General features: G+C 35.0%; 3 protein-coding genes across 3 annotated transcripts; 1 reads left to right on the top strand and 2 right to left on the bottom strand.

Moving 5' to 3' along the window:
* The first annotated feature begins 720 nt into the window (after positions 1 to 720).
* LOC106137644 (protein YIPF5) lies at positions 721 to 1,909 on the top strand. Its single transcript, XM_013338504.2, has 2 exons — positions 721 to 942; positions 1,025 to 1,909. The coding sequence occupies exons 1-2, from the start codon at positions 837 to 839 to the stop codon at positions 1,708 to 1,710; spliced, it is 792 nt and encodes a 263-aa protein (XP_013193958.2). The 5' UTR covers positions 721 to 836; the 3' UTR covers positions 1,711 to 1,909.
* A 33-nt stretch (positions 1,910 to 1,942) lies between these two features.
* On the bottom strand, positions 1,943 to 3,843 carry LOC106137645 (transmembrane emp24 domain-containing protein 7). Its single transcript, XM_013338505.2, has 4 exons — positions 3,566 to 3,843; positions 3,298 to 3,415; positions 2,464 to 2,591; positions 1,943 to 2,215 (listed from the first exon to the last, which is right to left on the bottom strand). The coding sequence occupies exons 1-4, from the start codon at positions 3,719 to 3,721 to the stop codon at positions 1,985 to 1,987; spliced, it is 633 nt and encodes a 210-aa protein (XP_013193959.1). The 5' UTR covers positions 3,722 to 3,843; the 3' UTR covers positions 1,943 to 1,984.
* Positions 3,844 to 4,524: 681 nt separating this feature from the next.
* Positions 4,525 to 18,500, bottom strand: LOC106137706 (glutamate dehydrogenase, mitochondrial). The gene is made up of 9 exons (XM_013338605.2): positions 17,911 to 18,500; positions 14,959 to 15,159; positions 11,187 to 11,326; positions 10,388 to 10,481; positions 9,917 to 10,074; positions 8,839 to 9,000; positions 7,376 to 7,580; positions 5,353 to 5,507; positions 4,525 to 4,993 (listed from the first exon to the last, which is right to left on the bottom strand). The coding sequence occupies exons 1-9, from the start codon at positions 18,341 to 18,343 to the stop codon at positions 4,877 to 4,879; spliced, it is 1,665 nt and encodes a 554-aa protein (XP_013194059.2). The 5' UTR covers positions 18,344 to 18,500; the 3' UTR covers positions 4,525 to 4,876.
* Positions 18,501 to 19,101: the final 601 nt, after the last annotated feature.

The raw sequence follows: 19,101 nt of genomic DNA, 5'->3' as shown, positions 1-19,101 counted from the left end.
AGATTTTTGGTAGTCTACTTTGGTACCGTGTGGTTCCCGGTACCAATTCAAAAAAGAATAAGATCTCTTTCCCATGGATGTCGTAAAAGGCGACTAAGGGATAGGTTTACAAACTTGGGATTCTTTTTTTGGCGATGGACGAGCAATCTATCACTATTTGTATCTCAATTATATCATTAAGCCAAATACTTAGCTGAACGTGGCCATTCAGTCTTTTCAAGACTGTTGGCTCTGTTTACCCCGCAAGGGATATAGTCGTGACCATATGTATGTATGCAGTCTACTTTAATTTCAACACCACCGCAACGGCCTCGATGGTCCAGTGGTGGGCACGTGAGACTGAAATTGGCGGTCCAAGTACGACCCCCAACAAAAACGAGATAATTTTATTATTGAAAAATATTTCTTTATGTGTTGTTTGAGTATTTTATTTAAAAAAACTGATAATCAAAAAAATACATATAATATAACGGTAACAATATTTTGTCTGTACATTTAATAATTTGACTGAAACGGATAGAGATTTTTTTTTACATTTTTTGTCTGACTGTATGTTCAAGATTCAACTCGAAATTTACGCGGACGAAGTCGCGGGCAACAGCTAGTTATAAATACATCAATTCTGCCTACAACCTACATACACACCAGTAAACTTAATCAGCCACAAGTTAGCTGTTGCTGTTAGCCACATTAACGTGAACGCAGATATACCAGCCGTCGGTTCAATGACAGCTGTCATGTTGACATTTGCGTTGTGATGTGATTTGTATTGTCTTGTACTTGGCACAATTTTGCAAATAAATTGAAATTTCATAAAGTTAGTTAGCTATTTAGTCATGGCTAATTACAATCCCAATGATTATGCTTGGCAAACCCAAAACAACAGCCAAAGTTATACATTTGATACTTCCAATACCTTTGTTGATCCAGGCCAAACTCTTGGTAAGCATCACTTTAATTCAATGTACTTATTTTTAATGTATTCACTTGGGAATACAAAATTTACCAATTTAATTGTTTTCAGACTTCCAGACATTTCCTACAGAGCACCAAAATTTTTCATATGATCAAACTCAAGGCACACTTCCTCCAAATAACAATCAGTACTATAATCCAAACTTATTTACACCAGCACCAATAACTGGAGAAGCTCCAGGAGAAACAACAGAGTTTGATGAGCCTCCTTTATTAGATGAGTTGGAGATATACCCAGACAGGATATTGGAGAAAACATTAGCAGTACTAAATCCTTTTCATGGACAATCTAAAGCTGATGATGCTAATTTCTTATTGAGGGACACTGATATAGCTGGACCTATAGCATTTTGTCTTGCATTGGCGGTTTGTTTATTCCTCTCAGGAAACAAGGCACACTTTGGATATGTGTATGGTCTCTCAGTCATGTCAGTTATATTAATGTATTTTTTATTGTCTCTGATGAGTCGCACAGAAGGTGTTTTTACTGTACTAAGTGTAGCTAGTGTGCTGGGATACTGTATGTTGCCTATGGTAGTATTGGCTGGATTAGGAATTTTTGTTTCTTTAGAAGGAACTATAGGACTGATGATATCTGCAGTTGCAGTGATTTGGTCAGCTTTATCAGCAAGCAGATTGTTTGTGACTATGTCTGGAGATGCTGAACAAAGACCATTGATAGCATATCCTTGTGCTCTAGTAAATGGAGTATTTGCTTTGCTGGTACTTTTTTAACTTAATAAATTAAAGGTTTGTATTACCATAGACCTCCACAGGAAGGAGTGTAAATTACTGAGTATAATGAAATTATGTTAATAAACAAAATAACCTTTATTTTGTAATATAAAATCAAAAATTTTGTTGTAAATTTCTCGAAATTTGAGAAGTTTACTTGTATGATGTGCTGCAATGTGTAAATAAACATTTAATAACATAGCATTTTTATTTTTGAGATAAAAACCAGAAGTAGTTCACGAAATATTTTAATAAAATTAATTCTATTATTTAACTACATTCGACTGTACAGTGTAGGTCTATCACTGAAGAAGTTCTTTAGGATCATGACTTGAGCTATAGCAACACAGACAATGGCCACAGTCTCGCCAGTAGACCACCAGAACACTCTGTCATTCAAGTCTTCTGCTCTTTTCCGGCTTTGGGCTTCTCTGAGTCTATGGTGAGTTTGGTGGTCAATAATTTGGTTAAGTGCTGTATGGATATCATTTGCTGAAGTTTCCAGCTGAAACAAAATTAAGTTATTAAAATTGTTTGTTTTAAGTGCTTCAAATTTATTTGCAGGTTTTACTAAAGCTACAGAAAAAAATAATTATGTAATAGTAGGTGCTGTAGTATTCTTAAAGTATTATTATTAAGATAAACTACTAAACCCACAGCATACTTGACTTCACCTCCAGATCACCTAATGTGCAGCAACGGAATACATATTGATACTAACAGGATTAAGAAATTAAAAAAATATATTGGTACCTGTGTGAGAACAGTGGCATGTTCTCCAACACCTGGTAAAGCTTTCTCGGGTCCAACATTCATTTCCATATAAACCAGTTTGTGTGAGAATGTACTGAATTCATTGCTGAAGCAGACTTTGTAAACACCTGAAATAAAATATTACAAACTATACTATTTCAAATCAAATAAAAAAATGTCACAATATTCGTTCCTGCACTCCTACGAAACAGCTTGACCGATTCTCATGAAATTTTGTGAGCTTATTAAGTAGGGCTGAGAATAGGCCAACATTTATTTTTCAAACCCCTTATTTAAATGGCAAAACAGTGTTTGCCAGGACAGCTAGTACCATTGGAAAAATTTTCAATTTGTATTTAATTCATGTAATTTGCATCACTCAATATTAAAAACCTCTAATGCAAAAGATACATTTGTCATGAGTCCAGGCAAAAAGTCCACAGATTTGATATCAGACAGAGGAATTTAATAAAAATTATTTATTAATTCAATTAAAATAGAAACATTTCAACCCTGAATGTTGTCTGTCAGTCTTTTCAAGACAGTTGGCTCTGTCTGCTCCATTAGGGAAATAGACATAATTCTGTGAATATACAAGTGATATATATTGATCCTACAGTAGGCAGCATTTGTACTGGGGGACATCAGATTAAAAATTAAAATTTGAATTAATAGCTCAAATGAATGAATTATCACCAGAATTTCTTATATACAGAACATTGGAGAAGTACGAGATTCAAAATCCAATAATAATAGGTCATTACAAAAATAAAGTTAAACAATTTAGTTTTGTAAATAGCACATAATATCACAAGAGATTGGGTGTGTACCTACCTGTTTGTTGGGCTGTAAATTGGAATGAATCATATTGCATCTTTTGCTGCTGGTAAAGGATTTGTTTATTAGGGCCTTCTATTTTCACATCTACGTCATACTGGCCTCCAGTTATAACCTGGAAGAAACATACAAAAACTATAATGATCGAATACATAACAGGAAAAGCAGTGTCATATATTTTAACCTTTATTAAAGGTTAAAATGGAAATGAATGAAATCCTAAGTTGGTGTATGCAGTGTTTAATTAGAAAAAACAGTTTTTTACTTGGTATTCTAATGCTGCTGAAGTATTCTTTTCTATATCTTGATAAAAACATTCAACAGCACTATCAGGTAGTTCAAAAGTCAACTCCACACTTTTGGAAACTATTCCACTGATTAATGATAATAATATTGTAACTAAAACAGGTGTTGTAATCATTTTCTTTATTATATATTGCCGGTTTAGATAAAATTAATGTAAAAACTTAATCACAAATAAGCATCGATTGACATTTTTACCCGACCGACAGCGACACGTAATTGGCTGCGTTCCAATATCAAAAAATCAGCTGTCACCGTCACTTGCCGTCACTGCGACCGCGCGCCGATATACTGATGCGTTCAGAATTCATAAAAATATTTCGTGTTGCGTTCATTGTTTCCATGCGATCCTTTTTCCTGGCTCCTGCACCCGGTTTCATCCTCACCTCACTACCTACTGAGGAAAAGAATCCATCACCGTAAGAGGATCGGCTAATATTCAAACTTATATATATTGCATTACACTGAACTATAGGCATTGGTACATGGTACATGGCCGAGGTGGAATTTGAACTTGTGCCTATATGCGACACGCATTTTAGATTTTCACCACCTTCCTGATTTGACCACCAAAGCTAAGATTTCTATATTTATATATACGATTCCCGGACGGCGAAGAGGGGCGACCACGGTGGCACGACTTCACACAGCTATAGGTACTAATAATTATTATAATTATAAAATATTTGACCTATGTAAAGTATTTATGTTTGTCATTTGTAAGGAATTTACTCAAAAACTACGGGATTGATTTTGACGAAATTTACCAGAGAGATAGAATGATGTAATAACGGCTTATTTTTTGAAAATTCCTATGTAGCTAAGCCTCAAATTCTCCTCGTAACAAAATGTGTGTTCGAACAATTTCGTTTTATAACAAGAGGGAGAGACACGTGGAGCTTATGTAGAATCAAAGAGAAATAAGTAGTTCGACTGTTGTTTTATATTTGGTCTTAATTTATACGGATCTAACAAATTGAACCTAGGATAAATGAAGAAAATGTACGAGTAGGTAGGTAGTAGGTATATTACATATTTACGGGAAAAATATAAATTTGGTAACAGTAAAACAATATTTTATTCAAAAATTCAAGACGATACAATTGGAAAATTAAATTTTCACTTAATATTTCGCTTATAATAAAGTAAAAAAGCCATGATTTCAACAAAGAAAAATACTGTGAATATAATGTCTTAAAAGTTATACTTATGTGCATAGGGTCTAGAAAGGAGCCTATAAAATGCAGACAATACTTAGATTGAAAGTGAGAGTCTAGAATGCGAGGCCAGCGTCTGCGTATGTGGTGAATATTTTCTCTATAGAGTTCGCGTACGCGGCCGTTCTCAGATCTAAGCCCAGGTTGAACTTCATGGCAGTCTTCATGATGGCCTGGAAAAAGTAACAAAATTGATATACCATGATAGAAGTGAAAATAGTGTCTACTGAAACGAAAAGTCGTAGTTAAGTACCTTAGTTAGCGGCTTATACAGGCTAAATTATATGGAAGCCCATTTAGTTTCATCATCCAATGCGTGAATTTGAACAAAGTTAAATTCACGTGTATAAGCTGTCATATTATAAAGTAAACATCATATTAATCACATACCTACTTATCACTATTATTCTTGCATACCTAACTCTTCTTGGTAAGTAGCTCGTTAAGCAATATTCCTAAATATACCTAAACATTAAACCTACCTATATACCTACTTGTCAAGTTTGTAGCACCTCATAAAAAGATAACTTACCCTTGCGGACCTCTCCATAGTGTAATCCAAGCCGGAGTGCACGATGTCCTTTTCGGAGGCTCCAGAGATCCTCTTCTGGAAGGATTCTGAAGGAGTCACGGGGATGCGCCCGCCCACGCGGCCGAAGCGTCTCTCCAGGGACTCTTGTACGGATTCTGAAATACAAATTTTGTTTTATTAGAGTGAAAAAGCACGTTCAATTAAGCGAGCCGAATCTTAAGAAGAAGATTCTTATGATTCGGCTTGTACAATGGAAGGTTGATAGAGCTGTGGGTGGTGGTCCTTATCTTTTATGATGTCAATGCTTTCATACTATATACAATTTAGCCTAGATCGTTGCGATCTCCGAGTCGGAAGCCGAAGCTAAGTCATGAACATCACCATGGCACACTTTCGTCAGATCAAATCAAGCGCGAAACTTGTGTTTTGAATGCTGTAAAGTTAGCCTACACTACACACAAAAGTGCCCATGTCGTTTTAATAGTACTGCCCGTAGTTATGGGTAGAATACGGTTATCTATCACGTGTTTTGTATGGTATAATCGTTAATGAGTTTCTTTAATTTTTGTTCATAGAAAATATGACTTTCTCAACTTGACGGCGCTTTCGCAAAGTGGTTGCGACCTGTGTTTAAATACTAAAATAAAATAGTGTACATATAGATTCTTCGTAGATAAAAAGCCAAAATAACGATAGTACTACTTACTACTTGGATACCTACCTAGTCATGCCACCCTGAGTTGATTACGTTGAGTGGATATTATTTTTTTTTTTTTTTTTTTTTTCATTTATTTTGGCACAAACAGTCATAAGTACAAAATAAAATATCTTATAGAACAGTATACAGTATTATCGACCAAACAGTGCCGATTAAGTAAATATTATATGAATTATAATAACTTAAAACTACGCGTGTTAACGAACTTTGTGTTATTTTATGTATATGAATACCCAATGTAGGTACTTATCACCGTGATGTCACAGATAAGTTATATTTAAAACAATAAAATGACGACACAATATCACCATTTACATATGTAATCGTTATATAATAATGTTTAACATACCTACATAATATCCGTCTATTTGAACATAAATAGGGTCCTGTTTTTACCTTTTCGGTATGGAACTAAAAATGTTTCTAAAAATGACTTCAGTGTTTTAGTATAGGTATATAACTGTGCTTCAAATTTAATAACCTATGTCATAATACTTCTATCGACCAGTTCATCTATTAGTTTTTTGTTGTCATAAAGAAATCCAAAAAACTTACACAAAATATTAAATTACCTATTTTATGGACATATGTTATTTATTTTGATAAGCGACTGGAATATTGTAGGTATCTTAATTAAACCTCGGTGAATTTTCTAGTCGTGTCATGTCATGGGTGTCAAATACGATAAGCGGTCGAGATATTTCAAGGTTTATTAAGAAAAATAAACAAACATTGCTATAACAGCAAATTAATTAGCAACTATTACATATATTTTTTTTTTATAACATTAAAATCATAATTTTTTGCGCGTTATATTATTTAAAAAAATCCTATCACTATGCACTTTCATAACAAGAATTTGTCATCATTAGAGGACTAGTACATTGAATTTACCTACTTATTAAGTATTTGGTTGTACGGAATAATAACCTCTTTATTGAGAAAAGGATGCAACCACATCACCCTATATAGTTTAGGAACTAACTACTTACTTTTATTCTCAAGTTACTGGTTTCTACTTTCTTACGATTTCCATGCTACCATCTCTAAAAAGTGAATTAACAGTAAGGAAAACATCATGAGGAAAACTGCATATTCAGGCAACTGGATGTTAAACCATGATCTAGCCAATACTGGTCAGGTTTACCTGAAAAGGTTGAGGAGGAGATGGGAGTCGCTTCGTTTAAAAACCTAATCCACCCAATGCAGGATCCATGGTCAAAAGCATACCTAGTGGGCTTCTCATCAGTGTGATAAGGGTGCAACCGGGACTAAAGCCAGGAAGAAGAAGAATAAAACTCTTACCCAACAAATGGTAGTTGGACTCCCTCTCGTACTTGAAGGTGAGACGGCCGTAAGAAACATGGTTGAGGTTCTTGAGCCACTCGAAGAAGGAGACGGTGACACCGCCGGCGTTGATGTACAGGTCCGGGATGACCAGGATGTTGCGGTCGATCAGGATCTTGTCTGCAGCGGGGGTTGTGGGGCCGTTGGCGGCTTCCGCGATAATCTGGTTAAACAGTTGTTTATACTTTAGACTGGACAAAGTTGGAAACGTAGTGGCGGAAGGTGTAACTGGGAACACGCAAGATGAGAGAAAGCAGGAGCAGTTATTTACTTTATGTTTTCCATGAAGACATTAATTTATCTTTTTAGAAATTTCTATTTTTATATGTTTGTAACGAATAAACTCAAAAACTACTGCGACTGATTTTTACGAAATTTAGCAGACATAGAAGTGGAACAGACATTCGGGAGTAACACAATTTTTTTCTGGTATTTCCCACGGGAGCTAAGCCCCATGAAAGCTAGTATAAATTTAAAAAAAAATTGCTATTTGTAGAAATGGTGGCCAGCAAAATAAAACTTTTTTCGAAAAGTTTGTTTAAATTTCTCTGTCGATTTCCATTTGTATTTCTACTTAAGTGTTACGTATCTTCATTGTAGTGTACCTACTTATCTATATGCTACAACTCTCACTTCATAAACATGGTATTACCTTTACCTTTGAATTACCTCGATTTGTAAATTTAATAAAATTTGAAACATGATTCTATAAAAAACATTAACTACTTAGTTCTTTAGAATGGGGAACGACTGAATAAATAAGTTTCTCTTATATTTTTCAATTGTTTTTTTATCATTTTAACGGGCAGCGGTCCGCAACAATTTCATTACTGATGGCTCAGTTAAATAACATAATAAGTTCTAACAAAACATTGAATGCCATATGCCATGACATCATCTTGTTTACTAAACGCATTGTTCACATTTTGTTCTAAGCTTATTTAGATCTGTTTTCACTTTATCTTATCGCCAACGTCACCTACATAATACGTAATAATATTTCTTGACCTGTTTATGTTATAAATTAACTTTGATATTATAATCGTTGAGTTATACAAAAAGTTTTAATGATGTTTTACGTAACATAATTTAATTTTGTAGTTGGTGGAAATTATCAATGCGGTAAGTTTTCATTTCGGTGAATTCATCCTGTGATGATGAATGAATTTTTACGCAAGTGTGTATGCCATACTTATCGTTAAAACCATGTCAGAGGGCGTAAGGCACTTTTAAAGTTTATCCTCCCACATTAAGGCCGCTGCACACAAAATGTTAACTATCAAAAAGTGTAGTAAGAATGCAGGAAAAGATATTTTTCCTGTAGCCAACTAAAACACCAAGAGGTCACACACAATGCGTTCTCTAAAATTATAAGTATATAAAATTAATTTGGCAATTTTAAAATATTTTTTCTCCCATACCTTAGCCTGGATTTTGTGTGCGTTCTCTTTGTGGATGACCTGCTCCACGGCGGCCGGCACCAGGATGTCGCACTTCTCGTACAACATGTTCTCGCCCTCGTAGGCCTTCGCCCCGGGGAAGCCCACGATGGTGCCGTTATCAATTCTGTAGTCCTCCAAAGCCTGGAACAAAATGTTTTTTAAAATAACTCACATATACCACGACCTTATGCCTTACGGAGTAGACTTGGCTGGACCGTTTAATAAAGAAATTGAGATTATTTGAAATAGCATTTATGTACCTATCTTTCGATATGGAAATGATGACGATGATGATTACTTATATGTTACTTCAAAAAGAACCAGTTTCATTGAATATTTACCTAGATATTTTATAATTACACTAGGTACCATAAATCAACGTATTTTCTAATTAACTATTCAGGTACGTGCCTAGAAACTAATTTTGATATTATCAGTTGAACTATGTGTTCGGAAAACACAAGCATTATTCAGGGCGTAACACCTATTACGATAACAAAGATTACTTATCACTGACGCTGATCAATATTAGATTACTTCAGGTGGGGTAACAACAGGATCCTGATAAAAAAATCCCTGTAAACAACTATTATTTGATGAATAATGAAATAAACAAAATTACACAGTGTGGTGCAGTCAGCGGCATATTAAGTTGCCCTTCGTGGGACTGAGTGGATTTGGGTAAGTTAATATACTGTTGATTGTACAATTTATATATTATCTTTCTTATTATAGTTAATGTATTATATAACTTTCTTTTTCTAGCTTTGAACTGGAGTGGTAGAAAGAGATAGAAGACAAGCTCGTATTGCCTTTCAATGTTCCTGATTAAGGAATTATATATTTCTGATAGGTAGTAAAATTTTTCAAATGAAGAAACTGCGTTAACAATGAGAAGTGCTTTCGCTCTTTCTTCCAATCATGAAAAAATACGAGTACCTACCTATGTCATCGAAACGTGCGTAAGGTGAAACAGACCTCCTGACTTGACACTTTTATCTTTTAGTAATGTATTTAAAAAAAGACATGTTAAATAAGTTTAATCCCTGTTTTTTACCTTGGGGTTGATACCGTCGGGGTTGTAAATGGCGCCGTCGTGCTCGATGACGCCGATGCAGGTGGCGCCGGCGCGGACCAGGTAGCGGCACGTGTGGAGCCCCACGTTACCGAAGCCCTGCACGATGAACGTCTTGCCGCCCCAGCCGGGGGTCGTGCCTGAAAAGATTGCCATTTCATTCTCTCATACCGAATTTGAAGAGTAGTTATAATACTACCAATAAAGTAATATCAAGATGTTTTATTTAGAGAGTAAGAGTACTGTTTAATTGTCACGTAACCATTATTTGAGTTTACGTATTTATAACAAATTGGGCAGCATCATTGCTTCATGTGTATGCACATGCCTATGCGCAGCTAATAGTTATACTTACTATGTGGAATGACGACAGTCAGGTGAACAGCAATGTTTTTTTTTTTAAGATTTGACAAACGAAAGATGAGAAAAAAAACTCGATGGAATGTCACTCACCAATCATGCTCATGTAGTTGGCCTCGTTGATGAAGTTCTCCAGCCCGTGGAACACCCCCCGGCCGGTGGCCGACACTCTGCCGTGGATACCACCCTGTATCAAACGTAAATTACAATAAATAACATATCCGACCATTGAATGAGTAGTGTAAAAATATCTTTGTGCAATAGGTGTAACTTTTATGGTTTAAATCTTCATCCTCGAAGGGCTAGTTTTTTTTATCAGGTAATAAAAAAACTGAGAAACTGAATTTACGACGGATTGAAAAACCTTTTTTGATACTGAGGTGACGAACATAAAATCTATCAACGAACAGCCAAAGCCAAAACCATCTCCCTAAGAATATTAGCTTTGATGAGGCGTCAATTAAGGAATGATTTTTTATATTAAAACGTAAGCGAAGATCTGGGTAAAAGTAAACCTTATACCTAACTGACGTTTGAGTTTGAATATACCTTTTCCCTACTATCATCATCCCGGAATTTCCTCAGTATCATTAGATTTATGGTGATTCGACTATCCCAAATTTCACATTGGACCACGAATAAGTCAAAAACACGATAAACGTTAAAGTAGGAAGTTATAACTGATATTAAACTTTCGCGTTGCATTATACTATTTATAAATAATATAGGTATTAAACGTCACCCGTAACGTAACTTTATTTTACCTCGGACGTTTGGGATCATGTTACGATTATCCGTGGTCACTGAGCGACTGAAAACCAGCGGGCTACTGCACCTACGTTGCGTGCGCGTTTAATACATGTATTATTTATAAAAAGTATCAATTTGTTACCTGGTTGATAGGTTTTCCGGTGACACAGGCGTGCGCATTGATATCCTGGTAACCGATGGTCTTGGCGTAGGTGTCTGCGATCCAGGACATCTCCCGCTCTCCCGTGCCCATGTCAGGGGCAGGCACGTCCACACCAGGCCCTATTAACATGTTTTTTAGTATACGTAAAAAAAAGGATTATTATTTAGTAATGTTACGTGTAAAGGTTTTCTTTTCTTTTCACAAACGCGCAATCATTTCGGTTTATCTAGCTCTAATTTTCCTGTACATAGATAATTTATTATTTAGATACGACGTTACGGAATATTTTTTTACTGTACAACATAAACTGATTCACGTAGATACGAGTATAGTCCGTTTTACACGTTTATTATGTCGTTATAATATAACTCGTGTGTGTATGAATATAATAATATACTTTCGTAGCATCGTAGGACGTTTACAAAAACAATGCTATGCTACGCTATTGCTACGGCTATGTTCTCGTCGCGTCGTAGCATGTGGTAGAACACAGTTAGTACGTAGCATTCGCTACGCTTCGTTCGTAGAACGATCACAATGATTTTTTTTCAAAAGTGCACAATAAAATGCCGTGTGGTTCCCGGCACCAATAAAAAAAGAATAGGACCGCTCCATCTTTTTCCCATGGATCTCGTAAAAGGCAACTAAGGGATAGGCTTACAAACTTGGGATTCTTTTTTAGGCGATGGGCTAGGAACCTATCACTATTTGAATCTCAATTCTATCATTCAGTCTTTTCAAGACTGTTGGCTTTGTCTACCCCGCAAGGTATATAGACGTTACCATATGTATGTATGTATGCACTATAATGTATGTTTTATTAATTATGTGAGGAATAATAATGTGAAGCTTAGAATCCTTATCAAAATGTGGATTTATCAGTATTAAACAGGTGATTCACTATTAAAATAGACGTTGGTATCATGCCTAGGACATAGATCAGAATTAGGTATATGCTTTTACTATTCCCCTTTCTTATTATTTTTCCGATTCCGGTACGATAGGATGTTGCGTCAATATGTTAAAACCCTTAAGATCTTCGCACCTTATACCATATCGTAGTTTTTTTTAAAACCTTTAATTTTGAACGAACCTTCATTTGTTTCATTTTAAACAACTCATATTTTTCCATTTCTTCATGATACTTTATTTGTGCCGGTTCTTGGTTTAATCCGCATTAATTATATCTTTGTAAATGATCGTAAATATTAATGTGTGATTATTAATTAAAACCAGACTCGAATAGTCTACCCATAATTATCTTTTTAAATTAAAGGTTATACAATGATCATTTCTAATTAGTTTTATCAAACAATGGCAGTATTTCCTAGCAATCTAGGGTATCTTTCGAGATAACTCGTCACTATCGGTTGTTAGGCAGTAAATATCATTATTAACTGAGTGCAGATAGTATCACGGTTATGCCGTTACGAATTAGTTTCGTTATCTTGATGTTGGATTAATTCTATTCAACCATACACTCCGAATAGGTAATGTGTTTGAGATTATATTACGATTAAGATCTAGTTAGAAATTATAGTTTGTGTTGTTAATTCTAAATGCCCAGAAGAGACTTTTCCTACAAACGACGTGCATTGATGTTTTCTACTTGAAAGACAAACTGGTTGGCTGGTTAATTGAAATAAATAGCATACAGATCTTTTTGTAAAGCTTTGCTTACCTTTGTGCTTTGGCATTCCACAATGGCGAATTGGTATCTACCTTGCCTGGATATAGTAAATGTTTTTACAAGGCAGAGTCATGAAATATTATTCACGGCAGAATATTCATTTCGCACTCATCACATGATTATGATTTCTTTAAGGAACATATCAACCAACACATTGGCGGTTATCGAGTGGAAGATAAAAACATATGTTTTGTATATATTTTTTTATGAATTAGGTGATTGTATTACACGATTCAGAATATACATACTTTTTCAGGAGTTTCCTTATACTCTAATGATTTTTATCCTGTAATTCTAAATATGTAGTCATAAACTTTATGTGAGTTGTAGATTGTAGATATGCAGAATTATAAACACAAAGCCAAGTTGCCATTTGGCCATTTAATATTTAAATATGAGTCCAAATTGTTTTACATAACGAGAAATGCTAATAATGGACTAGGTAGTTATTTAAATATCACTTATTTTTGTAACGGAAAAGTTATTAAACACGTCAGAACAGATGGTAAGTTTCTAATACAACTCTTATTCTGGGGTCAAGTCTGTTAAAAAAATATCCGATAGTCTGTGGAAAATGTGTTTGTCGTTTTGAGTGCAATTACTACGCTACAGAATATCTACGATTATGACCAAATTACATACACCAAAACGAGATCAAAAACTACTACCGAACCATTTATTTTTTAGTCTTGACCTTCTGTTCTGTGAGTAGGTAATAAAAAACAAAGCTGTAAAAGAGGTGTGTCTGAAGATAACCAGAAAAATGCCTGGCATTTTCTTGGACGCTTCCCAAACTAAAAATATTACTTTCAGATGTTTTTGTCTACTTCTATTTTCTGTTGACATCTTTCGATCAGATTACCAAGCACGAGTAGTAAAATAAATGGATTCTGATAGGAGTTTAAAGTATAGGTCAATATTAAAGATACAGTAAGCTAGTCATACGTGAAATAAACCCCTTGTTGTTAACTGCTAGATAATGTTTTTAGCTCAGGCACACAGACTGCCCTTCATGTACACTTTTAGTTGTAGTCCCTTTTAGTTCAGGACATTTCCTCAAAAATTTAATATTTTATTCTAAGAATAAACAAACAAATAAGGTACTATTTGTATTCAAACTTCAAACAAAATATTTTCCTTGGTTTGTCTGCTTTTCTCTTAGTGTGGTTAGATATAGTTCAACAAACTCCTGAGTTCTTTACTACACTGCACATTGGTCCATGTTGTCACCAGGCCATTACGTCGCACGCTACTGCAATTTTCTCTACTGCAGGTCAGTGTTACGTAATTACAGAGGCATTGACCGAAGCCAAGAAAGGAGGCTATTTCCTCACAAAATGTAAAAGATAGGAAGATTCTTGTAAATATCAGAAGTAACGTTTTTTACATAGAGTTACGCGGAGTCTAAACTCTTGCCTGCCTAGATTGCCGAATTGTATTATACCTATTTATCTAGAACGTTCGATTTTTGTGCTTTTATAGATAATTTACAGGTAGGTCCCTAACATTGAACCTACTTATTTAATTGAAAATATACTTTATTGAACCTAATTTGTTGGTATTAGACAAGGAAATATATTTGACTTTGGACAAGAACTCTGATACATTTTATTTCAAAGTGTTAAAATTTAATATCGAGGAAAAAGTACGTAGATAAGATTTACTCTTTTGTATACAAAGTTAGGTATATAGGTATCTTTATCAAACCAAAAACGTATGATTTCAGTTTATCTTAAGAGATAAGTAAATTTAACACTCGTCAGTTTCGTCACCGCCTAATATATCGACATGATTATTGTGAAGATTGATTAGGTTCACAAATCACACGTAGGTAAGCATTATTTTTATGCTAGCAACAACTTAATTTGGCACTATCATAACGAATTCTTTTTTATTTGAATTTGAATCAATTGGGAATTATTGGAAGATACCATCTGTTTATACAACAAAAACTTTCAACGCGGCGGGGTTTGGATTAAAAAATATAAAATAATAACCTAGACTGCTTAGTATGTTAACTTCAAGATAGGCAGGCACCAAAACTTCCACAATATCACTTACCAATGAAACCTTTCTTGGCGAGCTCCAGGGTGAATCGGCGAGTGATTTTCTCCAGCTCATGCTCCGAGTACAGCTTGGGGTTAATCTTGATACCCGCCTTGGCTCCGCCGAAAGGCACGTCGACGCACGCGCACTTGAACGTCATCAGAGCCGACAGGGCCTTGACTTCGTCTCTCGTTACATCCGTTGAGAATCGAATACCTGTGGAGAAGGGATCACTTTTTTAAACTTTTTTGTCAGTTTATTGTTGGTACATCATACTGGCATGTGGCCCGTAATCGTGGCCTGCTAATGTCCACTACCATCCAAGAGTGAAAAATTAGTTACCTAATAAGATTTGATCATGATGGTATTTAGTTTTCTAAATGTGTAAAGATTCCTCATAGTGTTTTGTCTCGCCAAAGCACCAGTTTTTATTGCGTAAGTGGTAAAATGTTTCCTGTTACCTAGTTACGTAAATGGAGTTAATTTAATGAAATTGTCAATTAAGGTAAGTACCTACATATCCAATGAAAAAGTACTGCGCAGTTAACTAACTATAATAATGGTAAATTAAACATGATGTTTGGATGTCATATTAATTTAGTGATAAACGTGTGATGTACACATAAATTTGCAATAGTTTTTTTTATTTGAGTAAAGATTTAAGCAACATTTTAGCACAAATTTAGATATATAGACCTGGACTCTTGATAGATAGTAAATCGGGAGCGAGTGGAGTGTCGTTGGCATGAGTTTCTAGAAGGCTAAAAATAATGCTTAGGTTTATATTTATGTTTTAGACTAATATAAGTTCTTTAATAATAGGTATTACGTTTAAAAGGATTTTTAAAATTTTATTTCCTTGAGTCATCTTATTTGGGACTACAGCGACTTCTAGAAACTTAGGAACCTATTGAAATAATAGATATTATTATCGAAGACGTGGATTTGTAAATAACTGTAGGTACCTACCCTAGCTCTCGTTTTATGGGTCCATTCTCATAATTCTAATGCGAATGACTGGGTTGTTATTAAATGTAAGTAAGTAGTTGAAGTTACAAAAGACAATCAGAAAATAAATATCGTACGTCCCTCTAAAGCGTGACTACTTACTAATTTATTATTTGTGTCATATATATTTATTTATCTCATTTAATAAGATTGATGTGACAGGTTCTTTACATATCGCTGTTTATTTTGTAGCGAAGTTGCAAAGTGGTAAAATACACTGTTTTTCAAAGACATTATATAACCGTGACGTAAAAAACCACGTCACAGCCACGCCTCCATTTACCTACGTGCTGAAAAATATTATTTTATCTAGAAGGTAATTATCATCACTCAAGTTTGTACTCAAGTTGATTAGGTAAATGAACAGGCTTCACGTAAATGCAACATGCATTGGCTTCTTGTCTACCAAGATTTTGGTTGCCAGCCACTGGGGTGTGTGTATGATAAGGAGGTGAATGAGCGTGATGCGCCATTTCTCGCTTATTTTACATTTTGATCATGCAGACACGAGTTTTGTTGTTTACCACTCTGTAGATAACAAAATCACAACTGAGACTGCGTTAGGATGATTCGGCAAACAACGGTATCCTTATCCCGCTAAGAACTAAAGTTACCTTGCATTGCATTACAGGACAACGCAAGGAAACTTTCGTGCCGAGCCCTCAATTCATATGTACCTAATTTCATCGAGCGTCAGGGAACTCTTTGTTGTTATAATTTTTGGATGAAACTATTAGAAACTTTAAGAGAAGACGATGATGAAGCCTCATCAAAGACGGCTGAATTTTCATTTCTAACCGATTGGGCAAAAGCAGGGTTGTAGGTACTATATTGAGAAATGGTGATAGGTACCTATACCTAAATCGAAAACGCTCAACCAATGTAGTTTCTCTAACTTGTTAGTTAAGAGAAATTAGCATAAGTATTGGTATTTGTTGTTGTTAAATGTGTGATTTTAATTCATTAATGTTATTTTACTTAGGTATTTCAGATACCTAATACGATTTATATAGTGTTTTGAGGATACCTGGAAGTATTTACTCAAATCCTACAAAATAGAAAGAAACAAGACACATAGCAAAATATAGGTATAAAATATAATGTGATGGATGAGTGCTGAATTAAAGTTTCTTCTAAGAACCGATAAAATGTTATAATCTATTTATTTCTTAGAAGAAATTTTATGTTTTAGATGGCAATTATATTTTATTTATCGTGACAAAGGTGTTAAATATCTTAATATAAAACGTCGGATATTGTGTTACCATTATTGTTTATTTTGTTGTACCTACCTACCCCTTCTTTCAGTAGGTATAGTCAATAAATAGGTACTAGTACCTAGATAAAGGCGTGTACATAAATGTGCAAATTTATAGGTTATGTTTCACATCAAACAAGCAGTTTTTCGGTTAACCTTCACTTTTCAAGGTCTAGGTAGTTAACGAATTGACCAGCTTGCATTATTTGAAAAAGAAGAAATATAGGTGTAAGATTGGTAACAACTGTAATGGTATTTTAATTAAGTAGTTCAATCATTATATAATTCAAATTCACAATTAATATAATTAGAACTCTAATTTATGTTCGACTAGGTGGCATGGGCAAATAATGTTAGGTACATATTTAATAAATTAAAGTGACATTGAACAAGAGTAACTATTTATCAATAAATCATTAGGTTCCAAGACTTTTACACATTGCTATGATAAGTAAGTATTATATCATTGTACCTAGGTACTAGGTAGGTTAGTTTAAGAATATTTTCAAGGGATTGAAATAAAAATTACCATTACTTAGGTTATAATGTCTATACAGACAAATGTTACGAATAGCAAATCACGTGTCTGTAGCTATAAATAAATCTCACTATTGTCATTATCTGGGTAAGTTTCAAATTAATGTGATGATGATGTAAGCACATCCAAAAAATGGGAATAAATAGAAGTAAACATTACTTACCTCCTTTTGTTGGAGTTCTGTGCGAGGAATGTTGGGCTCTGTAGCCGAGAATCATTTCATAATCGCCAGAATCACGCCTAAGAGGAAACTGGATTTCCAGAATATGATCACAAGGCTGCATCAGTTGCAGAATACCGGCAACCTTCTTTTTCTTCTCTTCAATTGATACTCTGGACTTCATATCTTCAACTAATTTATTTTCGACTACCTGGCAGGCTCTGTGAAAAAAATACTCCACCATGTCGAAGAATCTTGGGTTCGCACTAGTGGGAATATCTTTAAGCCTGTCTGGAATTTCATGACTGGCATAAGTACGGCAGCAGACATTCACAGCAGCAGGTGCGATTTTGACCATATTATTGACGGCTTCATTTTGGATGGTGTTCTTAAGGGGCGGGACTGCGGATTTTGCGATATTCTTCAGATGTAACATTTCGCTTGATTGTTTAAGTACTTAGGTCGGGTTAGGTATCGGGTCGTCCTACAGTATATAACTTATAAATACACAGATTTTGTGATGATAATATTAATACGGTGCAGTGACGACCCGCCCCGACGACTACAGGCTCACTGAATGAAGTGAGAGGTGGATATTTAGGTAGGGCTGCCGGCCGCGTCGTGGTCGGGCCGTCACCGGAGTCCCCGATGCGGACTTTCTGTTTCATTTTAAAAGCCTATGAAGACAGAGATAGTCACATGCATGATAATTAGGTATGGCTTTGAATTTGAATCACGGCAAAAACTGGAGTGAAAAAATACTTAACAATAAGTAGTTATGAAGTAGGTAGGTAGAGGTATCCCAAAATTATTATTATCTACCATGTCATTGTTTCATTAAAGGCAAACATGCTTTGGCTCTTTTAATGGTAGAAAAATCTTATTTCCTTTCTCAAATAGATCTCCTTTCACAACAAAGGGTGGTTTTAATTTTTAAGTTATCGGGTCTGTCTGTAGCTTTCGTCGACTGTGTAGTTACGGTACGAATACAAACGTTCTTTTCTTTGGGTACTACATCACCGAAAATGAGAACTCGATTATGAGTATTGCAGAAGTTCGAATCGATTCTATCCAATTGAAAAGAGGCACAGAGCCAACCATGGATGGTGCCATTGTACTAGTTTAAGTCATTGCGGGCAGCATCACCTAGCACCCATTGAAAAATTTTCGCAACCATGACAACTCTGATATGAA

This window comes from Amyelois transitella, chromosome 10 (genome assembly GCF_032362555.1).
Source record: "Amyelois transitella isolate CPQ chromosome 10, ilAmyTran1.1, whole genome shotgun sequence".
Taxonomy (NCBI): domain Eukaryota; kingdom Metazoa; phylum Arthropoda; class Insecta; order Lepidoptera; family Pyralidae; genus Amyelois; species Amyelois transitella.
Note: the sequence above shows the minus strand (reverse complement) of the source record. Positions and strands in the feature narration are given on the sequence as shown.

Excerpts from the sequence above, each read along its gene's own strand:
- LOC106137644 (XM_013338504.2), top strand. The coding sequence starts at position 837 with ATGGCTAATTACAATCCCAATGATTATGCTTGGCAAACCCAAAACAAC. Across the intron at positions 943-1,024 it reads TGATCCAGGCCAAACTCTTG|ACTTCCAGACATTTCCTACA; the intron begins GTAAGCATCACT and ends AATTGTTTTCAG.
- LOC106137645 (XM_013338505.2), bottom strand. The coding sequence starts at position 3,721 with ATGATTACAACACCTGTTTTAGTTACAATATTATTATCATTAATCAGT. Across the intron at positions 2,592-3,297 it reads ATTTACAGCCCAACAAACAG|GTGTTTACAAAGTCTGCTTC; the intron begins GTAGGTACACAC and ends ATTTTATTTCAG. Across the intron at positions 2,216-2,463 it reads ATGCCACTGTTCTCACACAG|CTGGAAACTTCAGCAAATGA; the intron begins GTACCAATATAT and ends ATTTTGTTTCAG.
- LOC106137706 (XM_013338605.2), bottom strand. The coding sequence starts at position 18,343 with ATGTTACATCTGAAGAATATCGCAAAATCCGCAGTCCCGCCCCTTAAG. Across the intron at positions 10,482-11,186 it reads CCGGAAAACCTATCAACCAG|GGTGGTATCCACGGCAGAGT; the intron begins GTAACAAATTGA and ends CGTTTGATACAG. Across the intron at positions 5,508-7,375 it reads GTCCAACTACCATTTGTTGG|AATCCGTACAAGAGTCCCTG; the intron begins GTAAGAGTTTTA and ends TTTGTATTTCAG.